The sequence below is a fragment of the Plecotus auritus genome (assembly GCF_963455305.1).
Source record: "Plecotus auritus genome assembly, chromosome: 7".
Taxonomy (NCBI): Eukaryota; Metazoa; Chordata; class Mammalia; order Chiroptera; family Vespertilionidae; genus Plecotus; species Plecotus auritus.
The window spans coordinates 120,121,364-120,140,256 of record NC_137774.1 but is presented as its reverse complement, the minus strand read 5'-3'; the positions used below and the strand labels follow the sequence as shown (position 1 = coordinate 120,140,256).

Below are 18,893 nucleotides of genomic sequence, written 5' to 3'. Positions count from 1 at the left end.
TTACTGGGTCAAATGGGAGTTCCATTTTCAGTTTTTTGAGGAAACTCCATACTGTTCTCCACAGTGGCTGCACCAGTCTGCATTCCCACCAGCAGTGCACGAGGGTTCCTTTTTCTCCGCATCCTCGCCAACACTTGTCGTTTGTTGATTTGTTGATGATAGCCATTCTGACAGGTGTGAGATGGTATCGCATTGTTGTTTTGATTTGCATCTCTCGGATAATTAGTGACTTTGAGCATGTTTTCATGTGTCTCTTGGCCTTCCTTCTGTCTTCTTTCGAAAAGCTTCTATTTAGGTCCGTTGCCCATTTTTTTATTGGATCATTTATCTTCCTTTTATTAAGTTGTATAAGCTGCCTGTAGATGTTGGAAATTAAACCTTTATCAGTGATACCATTTGCAAATATGTTCTCCCATACAGTGGGGTTTCTTGTTGTTTTGTTGATGGTTTCTTTTGCTGTGCAAAAGCTTTTTATTTTGATGTAGTCCCATTTGTTTATTTTCTGTTTGGCTTCCATTGCCCTAGGGGCAGTATCACTGAAAAAGTTCTTTTGGCATATGTCTGAGATTTTGCTGCCTGTGGATTCCTCTAGAATTTTTATGGTTTCCCGTCTTATATTTAAGTCCTGTACCCATTTTGAGTTTATTTTTGTGTATGGTGTAAGTTGGTGATCTAGTTTCATTTTTTTGCATGTATCTGTCCAATTTTCCCAACACCATTTATTAAAGAGACTGTCTTGACTCCATTGTATGCTCATGCCTCCTTTGTCAAATATTAAATGCGCATATTGGTTTGGGTCGATATCTGGATTCTCTATTCTGTTCCATTGATCTATATGTCTGTTCTTGTGCCAGTACCAGGCTGTTTTGATGACAGTGGCTTTGTAATACAGCTTGAAATCTGGTATTGAGATCCCTCCTACTTTATTCTTCTTTCTCAGGATTGCTGTGGCTATTCGGGGTCTTTTTTTATTCCAGATGAATTTTTGGAGAGTTCTTTCTAGGTCTGTGAAATACGCCGTTGGTATTTTAATGGGGAGTGCATTGAATCTATAGATTGCTTTGGGTAGTATGGACATTTTAATGATGTTGATTCTACCAATCCATGAACATGGTATGTTCTTCCATCTGTTTACATCTTCCTCTATCTCTTTTTTCAGTGTCCTGTAGTTTTCCGCATATAGGTCTTTTACCTCCTTGGTTAGGTTTATTCCTAAGTATCTTAATTTTTTTGGTGCGATGGAAAATGGGATTGCTTTTTTAGTCTCTCTTTCTGTAAGTTCATTGTTGGTGTATAGAAATGCCATAGATTTCTTGGTGTTAATTTTGTATCCTGCTACATTGCCGAATTCATTTATTAAGTCTGTTAGTTTTTTGATGGAGTCTTTCGGGTTTTTTATGTACAATATCATGTCATCTGCAAATAAGGACAGCTTTACTTCTTCTTTTCCAATTTGGATGCCTTTTATTTCTTCTTCTTGTCTAATTGCAGTGGCTAATACTTCCAGTACTATGTCAAACAGGAGTGGTGAGAGTGGGCATCCCTGTCTTGTTCCTGTTCTTAGGGGAAATGGTTTTAGTTTTTGCCCATTGAGTATGATGTTAGCTGTGGGTTTATCATATATAGCTTTTATGATGTTGAGGTATGATCCTTCTATTCCCACCTTGTTGAGAGTTTTTATCAAGAAAGGGTGTTGGATTTTGTCAAATGCTTTTTCTGCATCAATTGATATGACTATGTGATTTTTATCTCTCAATTTGTTTATGTGATGTATCACATTTATTGATTTGCGGATATTGAACCATCCTTGCATTCCTGGGATAAACCCTACTTGGTCATGGTGTATGATCTTTCTGATGTACTGCTGGATCCTATTTGCTAGAATTTTATTGAGGATTTTGGCATCTACATTCATGAGGGATATTGGCCTGTAATTCTCCTTCATTGTGTTGTCTTTATCTGGTTTTGGTATTAGGGTGATGCTGGCTTCATAGAAGGAGCTTGAAAGTGTTCCTTCCTCTTGAATTTTTTGGAATAGTCTGAGGAGGATAGGTTTTAGTTCTTCCTTGAATGTTTGGTAGAACTCTCCTGTGAAGCCATCTGGCCCCGGGCTTTTGTTTGCCGGAAGCTCTTTGATGACTGCTTCAATTTCTTCCATAGTTACTGGCATGTTGAGCTGTTTAGATTCTTCCTGATTGAGTTTTGGAAGGTTATATTTTACTAGGAATATGTCCATTTCCTCCAGGTTGTCCAGTTTGTTGGAATAGAGTTGTTCGTAGTATTTTTTAACAATCCTTTGTATTTCGGCGGGATCTGTTGTTATTTCACCTCTTTCATTTCTGATCTTGTTTATTTGGGTCCTCTCTCTTTGCTTCTTGGTGAGCCTGGCTAGAGGTTCATCAATCTTGTTTATCCTTTCAAAGAACCAGCTCTTGGTTTTTTGATCTTTTGTATTGTTTCTTTGGTCTCTATGTCGTTTATCTGTGCTCTGATCTTTATTATTTCCTTCCTTCTGCTTACACTGGGCTTTTCTTGTTGCTCTTTTTCTAACTCTTGGAGTTGTTGGGTTAGGTAATTTATTACCCCTGTTTCTTGTTTTTTGCAGTAGGCTTGTAGAGCTATGAACTTCCCTCTCAAGACTGCTTTCGCTGTGTCCCATAGATTTTGGATTGTAGTGTTTTCATTGTCATTTGTTGTCATGATGTTTTTTATTTCTTCTTTGATCTCTCTGGTAACCCAGTCATGGTTTAATAGCATGCTGTTTAGTCTCCATGTGTTTGATTTCTTTGGGTTGTTTTTATTGTAGTTGATTTCCAGTTTTATGCCACTGTGGTCTGAGAAGATGCTTGATATGATTTCTATCTTCTTGAATTTGAAGAGACTTTGCCTATGTCCCAACATATGGTCTATCTTTGAAAATGACCCATGTGCACTTGAGAAGAATGTATATTCTGTGGCTTTGGGGTGAAATGTTCTGAAGATGTCAATTAATTCCATCTGGTCTAGTGAGTCATTTAGGATTGATGTTTCTTTGCTGATTTTTTGTTTAGAGGATTTGTCCAATGGTGATAGTGGGGTATTAAAGTCTCCTACTATGATTGTATTGCTATCAATCTCTCCCTTGATATCCTCCAGGAGTTTTTTTATGTATTTGGGTGCTCCTGTATTGGGTGCATATATGTTTACCAGAGTTATTTCTTCTTGTTGGATTGCTCCCTTTAGTATTATGAAATGGCCTTCCTTATCTCTTGTTACGTCCTTCAGTTTGAGATCTAATTTGTCAGAAATAAGTATTGCTACCCCAGCTTTTTTTCCAGTTCCATTTGCCTGGAAAACCTTTTTCCATCCCTTCACCCTCAGTCTGTGTGCGTCTTTTTTTCTGAGGTGGGTTTCTTGTAGACAGCAGATATATGGGTCGTGTTTTCTTATCCAATCCGTTACCCTATGTCTTTTGATTGGGGCATTTAATCCATTTACATTTAAAGTTATTATTGATAGGTGCTTATTTGTCGCCATTCCTATTCTTTACCCCTGTGTTACTTCTTCGCTTCCTGTTTCTTTCTTTCTTTTTTTTATTTTTTTTTTAATAGCAGACCCTTTAGCATTTCTTGCATTGCTGGTTTGGTGGTAATAAATTCCCTTAGTCCTTTATTGTCTGTGAAGCTCCTGATTTCACCTTCAATTTTGATTGACAGCCTTGCTGGGTACAGTATTCTTGGATTCAGACCCTTCCTTTGCATGACTTTGTATATTTCATTCCATTCCCTTATGGCCTGATGAGTTTCTGTTGAGAAATCAGTTGCTAGTCTGATGGGGGTTCCTTTGTATGTAACTTTCTGTCTCTCTCTTGCTGCTTTTAAGATTCTTACTTTGTCGTTGGTGTTTGCCAATTTAATTATAATGTGCCTTGGCGTCGGTCTTTTGGGGTTCATTTTGCTTGGGACTCTGTGAGCTTCTTGGATTTGTGTGGGTTTTTTCTTCCCTATATCAGGGAAATTTTCTGTCATTATTTCTTCAAAGAGGTTTTCTATTCCTTGCTCAGCTTCCTTTCCTTCTGGAACCCCAATTATGCGGATGTTTTTTTGTTTCGTGTTGTCCCAAAGTTCCCTTAGACTCTCCTCCTGCCTTTTAATTTTTTTTTCTAGAAGTTGCTCTACTTGGGTATTTTTTTCCATCTTGTCTTCTAGCTCACTGATGCAGTCCTCTGCTTCTTCTAGTCTTCTCTTGATGCTTTCTATTGAGTTCTTTACAGCAGCGATGTCATTTTTCATTTCTTCTTGGTTCTTCTTCATTTCCTCTTGGTTCTTGCTCATATTGTTGAATTTGTCTTCCATTCTTTTCAGCCACCTTATGACCATTTCTCTGAATTCTTTTTCTGGAAGGTTGCTTGCCTCTATTTCGTTTACTTCCTTTTCTGGTGATGCCTGCTTTTCTTTAATATGCGGGCTGCTTCTTTGTCTCCCCATGGTCTCTCTTCTCTGGGTGTCTGGTTATGTAGTTCTCTCTCTCCTGGGTTGATTTAAAGGCACAAACTACAGCACTACCAGGTACAACTCACAAGGCACTGAACAGGAATGTATTCACGATATTAATAACCTCCAATATAGGTGACCACCAGAGAAAGGCAAATTAGGTGATAGGAGAGAAAGAAGAAGAGGAAAAAAGAAAGAAAGAAAGAAAGAAAGAAAGAAAGAAAGAAAGAAAGAAAGAAAGAAAGAAAGAAAGAAAAAAGGAGTGTGAAAATGAAATTGGGAAAAGGGAAAGTAAAGAGAAAAAAAAAAGTAAGAGAGACAAGAAAGTGACTAAGAGAGAAAGGGGAACAGACTATATATATTGGGGATAAAACTCCAATAGAACAATCACTAATCCCAGCAAATGCCAGCAACAAGTGCCTGGGGATTAATACAAACTACAACAGCAGCTAATATGGAGTGAGGCAAGGGAAAGCTGAAGCACAAAACAAACAAAAAAATAAACAAAAGAAGAATAAGCAAAACAATCTCACAAAAAAGCATAAAAATTCGATATAATCTACATTCAAGCAAACAACAACAAAAGGACAGAGAGAAGGACAAGTTTATGGATAGCTCAGACAGCGAAGGGAGAGGTGTATGTGGACTTGGAGCAGGGGATTGGAGATTAGATATGTAAGTAGGGTGAAATTTTAACAAGGGGTAAACAGAAAGAATAGGGAAAATCTAAAGCAGTAAAAGGGTAAGATAAACAGGACACTGAAAAGGGGGAGGTTAGGAAGAGAGTGATGGCCTAAAGGTAGAGTTGAGATAGAGTAAAACGATGCTAAAGGAAAGATAAAAATAGAATGTAGAACCCTAATCCCAAAATAAAATGAAGAGAAAATAAAATGACACTTTAAAAAAAAAAAAGATAAAATAGCAGTAGTAATAATATGAATTGAAAATAAAAATGTAATAATTAAAAAGGTAAAATCAAGTGATGAAAAAAGAAAAAAAAGTTTCTTGATTAAAAGATGCAAAAAATGAAAATAAAAAAAATAAAAAAAAATAAAATAAATAAAAAAATAAAAGGTAAAAATAAAATGTGAAGTAGTGAAGGTCATTCACTTCCTCTGTTTTTCTGTTTGGCACGCCTGTTTCTCAGTCCAGACAGTATTGCAGTTCCCTGCGATCCACTGCTCTTCGGTGTTGTAAGCCAGTCCTGATTTTAAGCAGGCGGTGTGTCTTAATTTCTCGTATTCCTTTATTTTTGATTACACAAGAGTCAATTTGTGATTCAGCCCCTGGGTGGCAGTGTTTCTGGATTGACTTCCGGGTCTATCTATGGCCTCTCTAGGCAGTGTTAGAGCCTTCTTTCCCTGTGGCACTCGCTACTGGTTTGTGGGAGTGGGCTCCCTCAGAGCTGACTCTCCGATGGTCACTCCCTGCTCAGATCCCCAGGTTCCAGAAAAACAACTTTCCCCTGCAGTCTCCCAGGGTGTCCCCAACTGGGTGATCCTATGTATTGGGCTTAGTAATCAGAAGCAAGAATTTCAAGAGGTAAAAGCCCAGTTGTGCGAACTCCGGGACTGCGCATAAGCCCAGGCACCCAGGGAACGCAGGGGCTGCGCGTAAGTCTGGACTGCCTGAAATTCTTAGGGTGTCCCTGCACTTCAGATCAAAATGGGTTGCTTTTTAGAGTGCCCTTCTCTTAGCAGCTCTGAGGACCCCTTTCCACAATCACAGATCACGCCAGCCCCTACAGCCACGGATTTTTCTAGGCACAGACTTCCCTGGTCCTCCAGCTCCCGCAAAACGCGCGTTCCTCTCTCCCGCTGGGACCAGAGACCTCACCTTATCCCAGGCGAAATCTGACCTTTCTGTGGTGGAGTGTAGAGCTCCTCTGAACCCGTGTGTTTGCGCCAGTTGGGGAGCGTTGTTCTGGGGCTCGCAGCTGTTCCTTGGGTGCTGCAGTTGTGGATTCTCAGGCTTCCGATAAGCTCCACTTTCCGGATCAAGATGGCGCAGACTCCGCGTCCAACCTCGCAGCTCCGGGAGGGGAGCCAGCCTCAGTTGGTGCTGCCAGGTCAGGGGAACCCCGTTTAGCAGTCCCCCACCTCCTTCTGGAATTCAGCTGTCTCCCAACCAGCCAACAAACACTCCTTGTGCGACCCTCAGCTGTTCTTTCTTTCTGCTCCGGGACAAGGCTCGGAACACGTCTGTCTATTCCGCCGCCATTATTCCTTCTCTCTCTACTTGTCTTTTTTTAAAGCATTCTGGTGTTTTACATCTTCTTTCCACAATAAATTCTGAATTTATTTACACTTTAAGCAAACTCAAAATTCTAGAACTTAATCCAGGTCACTACAAACTCAATGACTTGGCTTAATCACAACATTTTTCTCACAGTGTGCTCACTTGTAAGATGGGGGTTTATCATTCCTGTCTTTATTTATTGTTTGAAGATAAAGTGAAGTACTAACTATGCAAGAAGAAGAAGAAGAAGAAGAAGAAGAAGAAGAAGAAGAAGAGGAGGAGGAGGAGGAGGAGGAGGAGGAGGAGGAGGAGGAGGAGGAGGAGGACGAGGAGGACGAGGAGGAGGAGAAGAAAATAACCTTTTAGAGATTGGCAGAGAAATGCTTGCACCTGTATCTGTATAATTCGCAAGCTGTTTGAAACCCTTTGGAAGAGAAAGTGTTTTTTAACCATGTCAGTAATTCTTTTCTTGCTTATTTTTTTTAGGTGAAACTGTTCTTTGACTCTCTTAAAGCTCAAGGATTACATCTGGATATTTTTCAAATTGTTCTGGAAACCATATCCAAAAATATTAAGTGGCTGGAGAAGAATCTTCCCACTCTAAGGACTTGGCTACTGGCTAGGACTTAAACGGTCAATACAAAGAGCACATCAAATGCACATTACATCTGCTTGACTTTGGCAAAGCTCAAGTCAGAGTTCCAGAGATTTTGTCTAAGAAGCCTCAAGAAATCAGCCGGCACAGCTGCCTGCTCTAAGCTATGGTCTCTAGTGGACCAGTGTATGGCATTGAAGGTAGGGTAAGGCCAGTTCATAGCCCTTTTAAAAGTAAACTTTTCTGAAGATATGGGGAGATATAGATATAGACATATAGATATACCTGTAATAGTTTAGCTGCAGCACAAACTATCTACATTGCCTCACATTATGCCACTCCTTTGCCACTTTGCTGCTTTTTAACCTCGCCTAGTATCCTGGAGTTTACCCAACCAGTTTAAGGGAAACACAGCAAATCCATGAAATAAATCTTTCATTTGCATCCTGCTATCTCCCACTCTCCCTGTCCTTGAACTTAGCCTGAGTAGTTTAATTATTACCATTTATTGAAAATCTGAATCAAATATAAAGCAAATATCAGGATAACAGAGGCTCTGTCACCAAATCTCAGATTATTAGAAACTAGTTGTCAGAGTTTATCCAGGAGGCCAGGAGGGCCTCTTGGCTCGAGCCTCACATTCATGAAGAGCCTCAAGGATAACCTTTTGAGGTCATCTCGAAAGGAAGTAAAATCTGTAGTCACAGTGGTACAGGAGAGAAAGACTATACCACACCACTTTAATCCATACATGGTTGCATTATTTATAAATCTTTTGAAAGAATTAGATTATATTGTGTATATTTGGGTTAAATAGTGGTTTAATGTAAATATTTAAATGCATCATCTTTTTGTAACCCAATTTTAGTATTTCTTCATGTTTTAAGGGAACCTCTTGATCTCTGAAATGCTTTTCTAAATGCTTCTCTTAATTGTTTGAATAAGATATTTGGAATAAAGAAAACACCCCTCTACATCCAGGCAGTACATGTAATAAATTAATGATCCCACATATGAAACAGTTTGAAGTATAAATAAGTTATAAAAAGTTGTTAATAAATGAACCAATGATTAATTTGTCTGGGTTATTAAGGGAAGCTGGGGTAATGGGCCAGGGGTCAGTTGGGGTATTATCCAACCCCTTTTGGAGTGATATCATAAAGTCTATGACCTTTCTCAGTCAGAGACAGAATACAGTTTGGATGGACCGTGGGCATGACCCAATACACGTTTTGTTAAGATTGTTTTCAAATAATTTCTTGGAATCTTTGAAGCGTCTTGACTATAGATTTGACCTGGTTAGGGTCCCACCAATATCTGTATAATACCTTAGGGATATCCCGCTGGAATTATACAAACTTTTGCATAAGGAAATTGGAAGAGTAAAGACTACTGTTTTTTCCCCACTGTGACAATATATAAATTAAGTAGTGAAATGTATATGAGTTTTGGTAGAACTGTGCCATCAACATTTCCATAAATAATCAAAGTTCTTTATTTTGTACAATACTTTATCCTATATAATAAAAGGCTAATATGCAAATAGAATGAACAGTGGAACAACCGAACAATCGAACAACTGGTCACTATGATGTGTGCTGACCACCACGGGGCGTGTGTGGAACATGGTGGGCATCAGCCATGGTGGGACGGTGGAGCGGGTGAACGGGGGCGCCAGACCAAGGTGGGGCAACGGTCGCTGTCATTGGAGCGAGCCTCTGGTGGTTACTGAAAATTCTTTGCTCCCATGCACTGCGGTCCCACCCGGTGCTTGCACCTGATGCCGGCACCAGCCCTGCTCGCACCCACTGCCAGCGTCTGGTGCTGGCCCCGATTGCTTGGCGCTGTCAGCAGGTGTGAGTGGCTCTGCTGGCCCCAATCGCCCCTCAGGGCTTCTCCACCTCCCCCTGCTCCTGAGGGGAGATCGGGGCCGGCAGCCACCTCTCACAACTGCTGCCGGTGACAGCCCCACTTACACTTGCCAGTGCTGGAGCCGTTGCTCCCACCCACTGCTAGTGCCGGCCCACTTGCACCCGCAGCGGGCGCCAGAGCCGCCACTTGCACCTGCTGCCAGTACCCGGCGCTGGTCCCAATCACTTGGCACCATCAGCGGGTGCCAGCGGGGTGATCAGGGCAGCAGCTGTCACTTGCACCCACTGACGGTGCCGGCCCCAATTGCTTTGCGCCTTTAGCAGCTGCGAGCAGGGCCAGCGCCATCAGCACGTGGGAGCGGTGGCAGCGGGAGCGGTGGCAGCGGGAGCGGGGCTGCTGACAGACAGGTAACCAGGAAGGGGAGGGGCTGAGGCAGGAGGGGCCTGGGCAGGGGCACAGAGGATGGGCCGAGACCTGCCCCTGTGCCTACTGCAGCCTCGTGGCCCACAGTTCCTTCCAAGGTGCACGAATTCGTGCACTGGGCCCCTAGTTTATTATAATTTTCCATGTTTTTTTTAACTCTTTTTTTTAGTTCCTTATTTAAGTACATTTATAATTTTTCAGATTCTTAAGAATTGAGTGCAGAAAGAAGCAATTTTATTATTTAATGAGAATAAACATGAGAATTAATGTATCAATAATGTTTTAACAAATAGTTTTTTTTGATGTATTGTTCTTACTAGTGTGGTATTTCAAAAGCTTTATGGTGCCAGACCCCCAATACCAAATAAGACTTGGCTAAAGTTAGTTTTACCCCAAATGAACAAACAGGTTGTGGAAAAGTTATAACATGATGAATAGTTGACGGAGTGAGCAAACACAGCTTCTCTGTGCCTCCCTGATTCCCCACAGAGCCCCCTGGGAGAATTTTGTGATCTCTGCAACCTTCTCAGAATGAGAAACCTTCCAAGTCAGGGGGGCCCAGAACCAATGGCTTGTTCCCTTTCAGGGTTTGTGTGGGGAGAATAGGCACTTCAGTCCTCAAGAGTCCAACTTAACACCATGACAGGACTTTGCCCTGTCTCATGTGCACACTTCTGCATTTCATTCCGTGCTGTGTCATTGGGTCTATTTGAGGTTCCAGAGAAGCAAGCCTGACCAGGAAGTACTACTACAAGAGATCTTGATTTTCTGGGGGAAATTCCTGAGGGGAATGGAGGGAATGGGTTTTTGTTGTTTTGTTTTGTTTTTGGAGTTAGGGAGGGGTTTATCCCAAACCACAAGGGGACCTCCAAATAGTCATAGGAGCTAGTTTTCCACTTGAACATTAATATCTACCAAACACAGGTTGTTTAAAATGGCCGCATTTTAACTCTGCAGCCCTTCTTTACTTATATTCATTATTGACCTTCTTTCTTCCATTTTACTATGTGTCCACCTTTACATTTATAAACTTCAGCCCTAGCCAGTTTGGCTCAGTGGATAGAGTGTTTAGCCCTTGGACTGAAGGGTCCTGAGTTTGATTCCAGTCAAAGGCATGTACCTTGGTTGCAGGCCGTGTGGGAGGCAACCAATTAATGTGTCTCTCTCACATTAATGTTTCTCTCTGTCTCTCCCCCTCCCTTCCACTCTCTCTAAAAATCAATGGGAAAATATCCTCGGGTGAGGATTAACAAAAATAAAATAAAAAATTATCATAAACTTTAAATCAATCATCTCTTATATCATTTGCTTCCTGAAACCTTAATCTCATCAAAATCATGTCTTCGAATCATAAGGAAGAAAGATGAAAAGGATTATGAAAGACATGGGTTTGTGGGGCACCTCAGAATGGGACTTTATTTGGAAACAGGGTTGTTGCAGATGTGATTAGTTAAGATGAGGTTATATTGGAGTAGGATAGGCCCCTGATCCAATATGACTGGTGTTCTTATCAGAAGGGGAAATATGAACACAGACATGCACACAGGGCTGAAGTGTATTGTATCTTATGTAATCTAATATTTTAAAAGATAGTGCCAGGCCATTTTTCTGAAAGGGGATGTTAATTCACTTTCTTCTTACCGCTATATTCTGTACTTGTCAGTACCAAACGTTAACCTCTTATATCTAGTATTACTAAATGTTTACATAGCTATGCCACTAGTTTCTTTTGACTGGTATCTGCTTGATAAAACTTTTTGTACTCTGTTACTTTGAATTTTTCTATATCCTTTAGTTTCTGTTGAGTCTTTTTATAAACAGAATATACTTGAGTTTTGCTTCCTTTATGTTCCCCAACTTGGGCAGGCCCGGGTTTTGTTATCTGTCCCCTCCATTCTCAAAGACATAAAAATTAAAGCTTCAGATACCTTCAAGGTGAATGTTGATTTCAGCCTTCTGCTTACCCCTCAGGGTTCCTGCCTTCACTGCATTTCTCATCCATGAGTCTTCCTTACTAACTTTGCAGGACATCAATGCGTAAAAACAATTTCAAAACATACTTTATCCTACATTTTAAAACATTTTAACAAGAAGGTCAGCCAGGGTACCTAGTCTAGTATATTCTCAAAAGCCATAATAATTTATTTTCCTATATGCAAATACCTAACACTTTTACATATGAGGCTCCTTAGTACGGAAATTTGTTTGCTGTATTGACTACATAATATCGATTTCTCATAGATGAGATTGTGGGATGCCTAACACTGTATCATAATTAGGAAGCTAGTAGTGTAAACAGTCATTTAGTCAGAACTTAAGTCAAGAAAAATTTCCAATATTCATAGGGAGAAATGGTTTAGAAAGTCTGAGAAATGCAGATTTCACTAACAAGATAGAAAAACATTTCTATGTCTCAATCACTTCTGCAAACTTTACTTTGCAACTATAACTTCAAGATCTTTTGCTAATTTGTTCTTTCCCTAAAAGTCCTCATCTTCTATCATGTTCCCAGATAAAGAAAAAAAACAACAAAAACAGTTCTCTGTTCTCAGTACGTGACTCATTAATTCTCACTTTTAGGTATTTAGACATATGAATTTCCACACTTTAAAGTTCTTGCCTCCCTCTGTGGAATTATGCCATACTTCATTCTTTTAATACAGCACTTCAGGTTCATGCTCCTGTAAGGACCACCCATGTAAACAATCTGGTGTATCCCTTTAATCATCCAAACAATACCTCAGTTATAATTACAAATCTCATTTTAAAGTAGGCAGAGCAAATTGTCTAAGACAAAAAAATATATTAAGGACATTATGTTTTAAAACCTTATTCCCCTTTAAAATTATTTTCTAGGAAACTGAGTTTGAAAATTCTCACTCCTTTCTAATACGTTGAGTTGGAGTTGAGAAAAGGATGGATAGGACACATTAAAAATTCAAATATGGAAAGAAGTGGGATGTGGATGGGGGAAATAATTGTCTTCATGGCATAAGGCTGTTGGCATGTAGACCCAAAGACTAAAAGCAGGAATCTTAAAAGGACAAATAGAACTTTTTAGCATGTAAGGTAAACAGGCAATGATAAGGTCTGGTCTGGAACAACTACGCACAATCTGTGTGAACCTGACACAGTCCACGGGAATCAACTCACACTCAGGGGCTGAATCCGGGTCATTTAAGCAACAATGAATAAGTTGTTATTTAATGAAAGAGGATGGAGAGCATATAAAGGTTTCTATTTGTTTATTTTTGTTCTAAGTTGTGCCTTATCTCTATATAGATAGTAGTCATGATAACTACTGATCAAAGCACTGTTTTAAAAATAATGTTCTAGCCCTAGGTAGTGTGGCTCAGTTAGTTGGGTGTTGTCCTGGGCGTCCAAAGGTTGCCTGTTGCATGCAGGAGGCAGCCAATGTTTTGCTCTCACATAGATGTTTCTCTCTCTCTCTCCCTCTCCCCTCCTCTCTCTCTAGAAATCAATTAAAAAATCTTAAAAAAAAATAGCGTGTGTGTGTGTGTGTGTGTGTGTGTGTTCTGTATTTTAGAAAAGCCATTACCAAATAGGAAAAACTTATTCTTCTTCTTCTTGTTTCAGATAACTGTTACTTTGGGAAGCCTAGCTATTTGTATTTTAAGGCCAAGGGGAGTATACTGTTGGTTCCTATGTCTCACTTGAGGACCTAGAAAGAAATAACAACCTGCTCTGTTGACCTTGCAAATCCAAATTTAAAAAGTGCTGTCTGAAAAACAAATCTCATAGGTTTTGTTTCATAATACATCTCTCCTTATCCAGTTGCCTTTTCTTCTACCATTTTATCATTACAGATTTATTCCTTTGGGCTGAGAATGTTAACATATTAAATTATAATTTATTAGTCATGCTTTAGTGTGAGTTTAAAAAAATTTGTTTTCTCTATTTGAGAAAAGGGCCTTAAGGAGAGAGAAAAGACCCTGAGCTGGGGGAGAGGACTAGGGTGAGGGATAGATTCTGGAATGAGGGCAATACCTGGGTAGAAAGCTCTGGAGGGTAGTATCTGTCACTTATTCTAGGGTGTTGCATACAGGTGGCATTTGACAGATATTTATTGACTGTGTGAAGCAGCATTTAAAAATGAGGGAGGAAAATAAAAAATGGGACCAGAAGAACTCAGAGATAAGCCTACTTGGCAATTTTGCCTCAGGCTGGTCCTGCTGAAACGTAATTGTAGGCTCCTGTGGCATGTCTTATGCATTATGTGTATATCCCGTGTGCTTGTCCTGACTGGCCCAATGCCTTGTAAGTGCCTTCAAAGCAAAACTTCAGCTCTTGTTTTGTTATTTGTTCTCTTTGGTGCTCTGTACACCGAAGGCACGTCGCAAATGTTGCTGATTGACTGACAGCCTCTGCTGGCAGGTATCAGCCAGGGGGAGGGGAAAGCATCTGAGTCAGCCCAGAAGCAGCCAAGAATCACAGTCAAGTGTAATTTTCCACATAAATATTGCTCAAAAACGGACAAAAACCCGAAGGACACATTTTATGGCAATGAACCTTAGGCTCTATTTCAGCATAGATGTAAGAAATAAAGGGAAATGAAAACTGAATCATTCCAGCTAGATATCATTTCTAAAAATAACTTATATCTCCTGACTTTTATGCAAGAGGGCCCATGATTGGTTTTCCTGGCTGGAGCAGAGCCCACCTTCCCTGCCGCTTCCTGGCCCAGCGAGGCCCCAGCTGACACTGGGCTTAGGCATCCACTTGACACCAAGAACTTGGTTTTCTCAGGACGTCATTATTTTAAACTCTCAGGTTGGAATATGTCGGCATTATATAAACTCGTTTGCTCTTGCGTTATACTTTGTGAGCCTAAGCTTTTTTGCATGTAATCTACATGGCACTGAAGTTTCACAATTCACTTTTAAAGTAATAGCAAATCCATTTTTAGAGTTTATTTTGTGCCAGTCTCTGTTCAAAGTACTTTCAGTGTGTTTATTCATCTTATCCTCACAATAACCCTAAGATGGGGCACTTGTCCTTAGTTTATAAAAGAAAAAATAAAACCCAGGGAGTTTAAGCAATTTGCCTAGTCACAGAGGTGACGATTTTTAGTATATTCACAGAGTTATGTACCTATCACCATGGCCAATTTTAGAACATTTTCATCACCTTAACAAGAAACCTGTACCCATGAGCAGTCACTTCCCATTTCTCCCTCCCTTCAGTCCTAGGCAACCACGAATCTTTCTGTCTCTATAGATTTGCCTCGTCTGGACATTTCATATAAATGGAATAATACAGTATATGGTCTTCTGTAACTGGCTTCTTTGATGAGCATTTATGTTGTTTATACTTTTGGGTCATTATGAATAGTGCTGCATTAACATTCATGCACAAGTTTTTGTGTGGACAGAAATGTTTAATTCTTTTGGCATATACATAGGAGTGGAATTGCTGGATCCTACAGCAACTTTGTGTTTAGCCTTTGGAGGAACTGTCAGACTACTTTCCAGACAGGTGTGCCATTTTATATTCCCACCAGCAGCGTATAAAGGTTCCAATTTCGTTACATCTTTGCCCACATTTATTAGTCTCTGGCTTTTTTAGTCTAGCCATCCTATACCTGGGTGTAGCCATACCCTGAAGTGGTACCTCATTGTGGTTTTGATTTGCATTTCCCTCATGGCTAATGATATCAAACATTTTTTTCATGTGTTTATTGGGCATTTATATACTAGTATATTGCTTAGAGAAATGTCTATTCTGATCCTTTGCCCATTTTTATTGGATTACTTGTCTTTTATTATTGAGTTGTAAGAGTTCTTTATATATTCTAGATACAAATTCCTTGTGAGATAAATGATTTGCAAATATCATCTGCCATTCTGTGGGTTTTTTTTTTTTCACTTCTTGATGTTATCCATGAAAACCAGATCTTTCTTGATACTTATCTTCAACCTTATTTCTTCTAGAAGGATGCTATTATGGTGAGTTTAATTGTGTCTACCTCAAATTCACATGTTGAAGTTGTAACTCCCAGCACCTCAGAATGGGACTTTATTTGGAAATAGGGTTGTTGCAGATGTGATGAGTTAAGATGAGGTCATATTGGAGTAGGATAGGCCCCCGATCCAATATGACTGGTGTTCTTATTAGAAGGGGAAATATGAACACAGACATGCACACAGGGAGAATGCCATGTGAAGACTGAAGTTATGCTGCCACAAACCAAGGAATGACTAGAAGCCAGGAGAGAACCTGGAACATGTACCTTCAGAGGGAGGGCCCTGTGCCTTCAGAGATAAGTCCCTGCTGGAATGTAGGTCTTGACCTTATGAGAGAAAAATTTTCTGTTGTTTAAGCCACTCAGATTGTGATAATGTTTTACAGCAGTGCTAGCAAACTAATACAACTAAGATTTATTTTTCCATGTTAGTAGTTGCTTTCAGGTCAAAGTTCAAGGTTTAATAATATATCATTTCTTCATTGGTAACCCTAGTCCTATTTATCAATTATATAAAAATTGCATTGAATTGGGCTCTATTTTTAACTTCCTTGTACAGTGTCTTAGTGTTTAAAAATATTATCAAAATATTCTTAAAATATTTCAGTATTTATAACCTTTGGTGAACATTTAGATTGCCTACCTGACATTTCGCTTGTTTAACCCCCTTTTACCCTTCTGAATAAGCTAAATGATTTTGTCCAAGACACCCTGTTTCCCCCCCACCCCCCACCCCCCACTCCCCCACCCCCATGTGATATAAGAAAATTGATTCTAAATTCAGCACTCCTAAACTGCTTTGTCTAAGAAGCCGATCATGGTAACCCTGTTTTCATGTCCAGTGATTTGCATAGAAATGTACAAAATACAGTTTTGGCAAATAAAACCTAAAGAGAATTCTAATGGGGCATTTCCAAGAAAAGTTTCCTCACTCTTAAGAAAGAGACACCAGAGAAAAGGTTCCTCCTTCCTCCCTCCACGCAGCCTTTTTGGCTGCAGGGCACTCAGTCTTTCAGAAAATTGCTCACAGAAGAGACAGAGCGAGAAGCTGAGATCTTGATGAGGTTGGGGAGTGGTGACTGGAGACTACCTCTGCCTTATCTCTGGACTTGTCACGTGAGATGATAAATTTCCTTATTGTTTAAACCAGTTTATCAGCATTTTGCTTTTGTATTCCAAAGCATCTGAACTCCTATAGAACTGTTCTTTCCTGATAACCTTTCACTTTATTTGGCTGAATCTTTTTGCTAATGTCTAAGCTACACAAGGACTCTGTTGGATAATTATTCTGTTTGTTTTTTGGAGCTCTAAACATTGCTTAATTTGGTATAACTTCAAAAATCACTAATAGATGCCGAGCATGCATGCTGCAAAAGGGTTACAGGGGTAATGAGATGCTGACTCGTTTGGTTCTTGGGATGGCTGAGTAGAGCCTGGCATAGCTGGAAACCTCATAGCGTTCATGTCCTGGCAGCAAACAGCGTCCTCCATTTCTTTAAGAGTCCTGAACAAATAGTTTCAAATGTGTACACTGAATGCATGTATTGTTTATTGCTTATTTCAAGATAATTAGAAAGATTATTTAATAATGCTAAACCTAAAGTTGACAGGGAATATCAAGAAATTAAATTGGGATATCAGTTAGTTAATGGGATAGCTGTCTAGTACTAGCCTAAAGTTAGTTGTATTTCTCTTTACTCCATATCTGCTTCACAGATTATTGTCATTGATCTTACTGTCCCTGTGGAAACAGGGAAGCAACAACAAACTTCAGAGCTCTGGTTTAGAACACAGGCCCCCTGAGTTCCAGTCAATGTCTGCCACTGGACTGTGAGTAAATCCTCCAACCTATCTAGACTTCAGTTCCCGCACCAGGCAAATTGAGGCTTGGATTAACCCATTTGTGGCATACCATTTGCTTTATTTTGATGGGGGGAAAAAGTTCCTATATTCATTGATTAGCAAGTTTGTTGCTTCTTTATAAATAAATGCTGTTTGTTATTCAGGGAGCTCATATTTCTCTTTTTATGCTATTTATTATGTTATACTTAGCCTTCCAGTTGTTTTTTTTTTCAAATGTTAAATGGTAAAAAGCAAGTACTCTGAAATAGTAAATGGGTATAGTAGACAATGTCTCACTATTGCCTCTGATAGTCAATAGTAAATTTATAATAATTTAAAGTATTATGCCCTTAAACTAAAGAGGAAGTTCTGTGTGGGAGGATTGGAGGCAGTTAAAGACTGAACCATGATGGGTTTCAGTAGTGAAATTGGCTTTATGAAATCAAATGCAAAATGTTATCCAAAAAAGAAAAACAAAAACCACAATAAAACAAAACAAAATTTATTATTATTTGAGGGCAGGTAGAATCCTGAAGCATTTTAGGTTTGTATACTTTTATCTCCAATCCCAAACCCAAACCACACGTCTTTAAATGCTCCTTAATAATCTCTCTCTCTCCCTCTCCCTCTCCCTCTCCCTCCCTCTCCCTCTCCCTCTCCCTCTCCCTCTCCCTCTCCCTCTCCCTCTCCCTCTCCCTCTCCCTCTCCCTCTCCCTCTCCCTCTCCCTCTCCCTCTCCCTCTCCCTCTCCCTCTCCCTCTTGGCAAAGAGAGGGTGAAGAAATTATTGTCTCTTTGTCAAAGAAATCACTGAAAGACATGATTATCTACCTATATTTACTAGTGCCATGGTGAAGCATTTTTATCACAAGTCTCTGAGGAAATGAAATATTTAAGACAAAACACAAGATAAGGTGTTCCACACTTAAAAGCATGATAGACTCTCACTTACAGGGGAGGTGAGGGGATTTAACAAGCTGTAGAGTTTTAAATATCTCTGATACTAAGTACTTTGGTTGCAAAAATAACTCCAAAGGGATATGACATGACCTAAAATATAGGGGAAAGCCTCTTATCCAAGCAATACAATGTGTGGGGTACTTTTAACAAAATCCAGCCCTGCATATACTATAAAATATCTGAACACTGATGCACCACCTATGGTTCACTTCCTATTTTCAGTTAAATTCCTTTGGGTGGGGGTAGGGGAAAGCCTAAGGGCGGAGATCATCTTTAACAGTAGGGAGAGAGCAGCTTTGAGGTGTCTCTCCTTCCCTGTACTGATCACAAACACATCATTCAATATAGAGATGTTCTCTGGGTGTTCCACAGCGCAGGTGAACTAGAACTCTAGATACCATTGCATCCACTCCCATATCAATTCGAAAATTATTTATTGCAGTTATTTGGGAATACCCTTATAAAGATAATGACCCTATCTGTTTCATGCAGCTTTAGTTCTTGAGAGGG

General features: G+C 39.8%; 1 protein-coding gene across 1 annotated transcript in view; it reads left to right on the top strand.

The window, feature by feature from the left end:
* Positions 1-8,378, top strand: part of ERAP2 (endoplasmic reticulum aminopeptidase 2) — a 45,463-nt gene extending 37,085 nt beyond the window's left edge. The window contains exon 19 of the mRNA XM_080680125.1: positions 7,197-8,378. Coding sequence (XP_080536251.1) covers positions 7,197-7,340 — 144 coding nt within the window. The 3' untranslated portion in view covers positions 7,341-8,378. The remainder of the gene's footprint in view (positions 1-7,196) is intronic.
* The last annotated feature ends 10,515 nt before the right edge of the window (positions 8,379-18,893 follow it).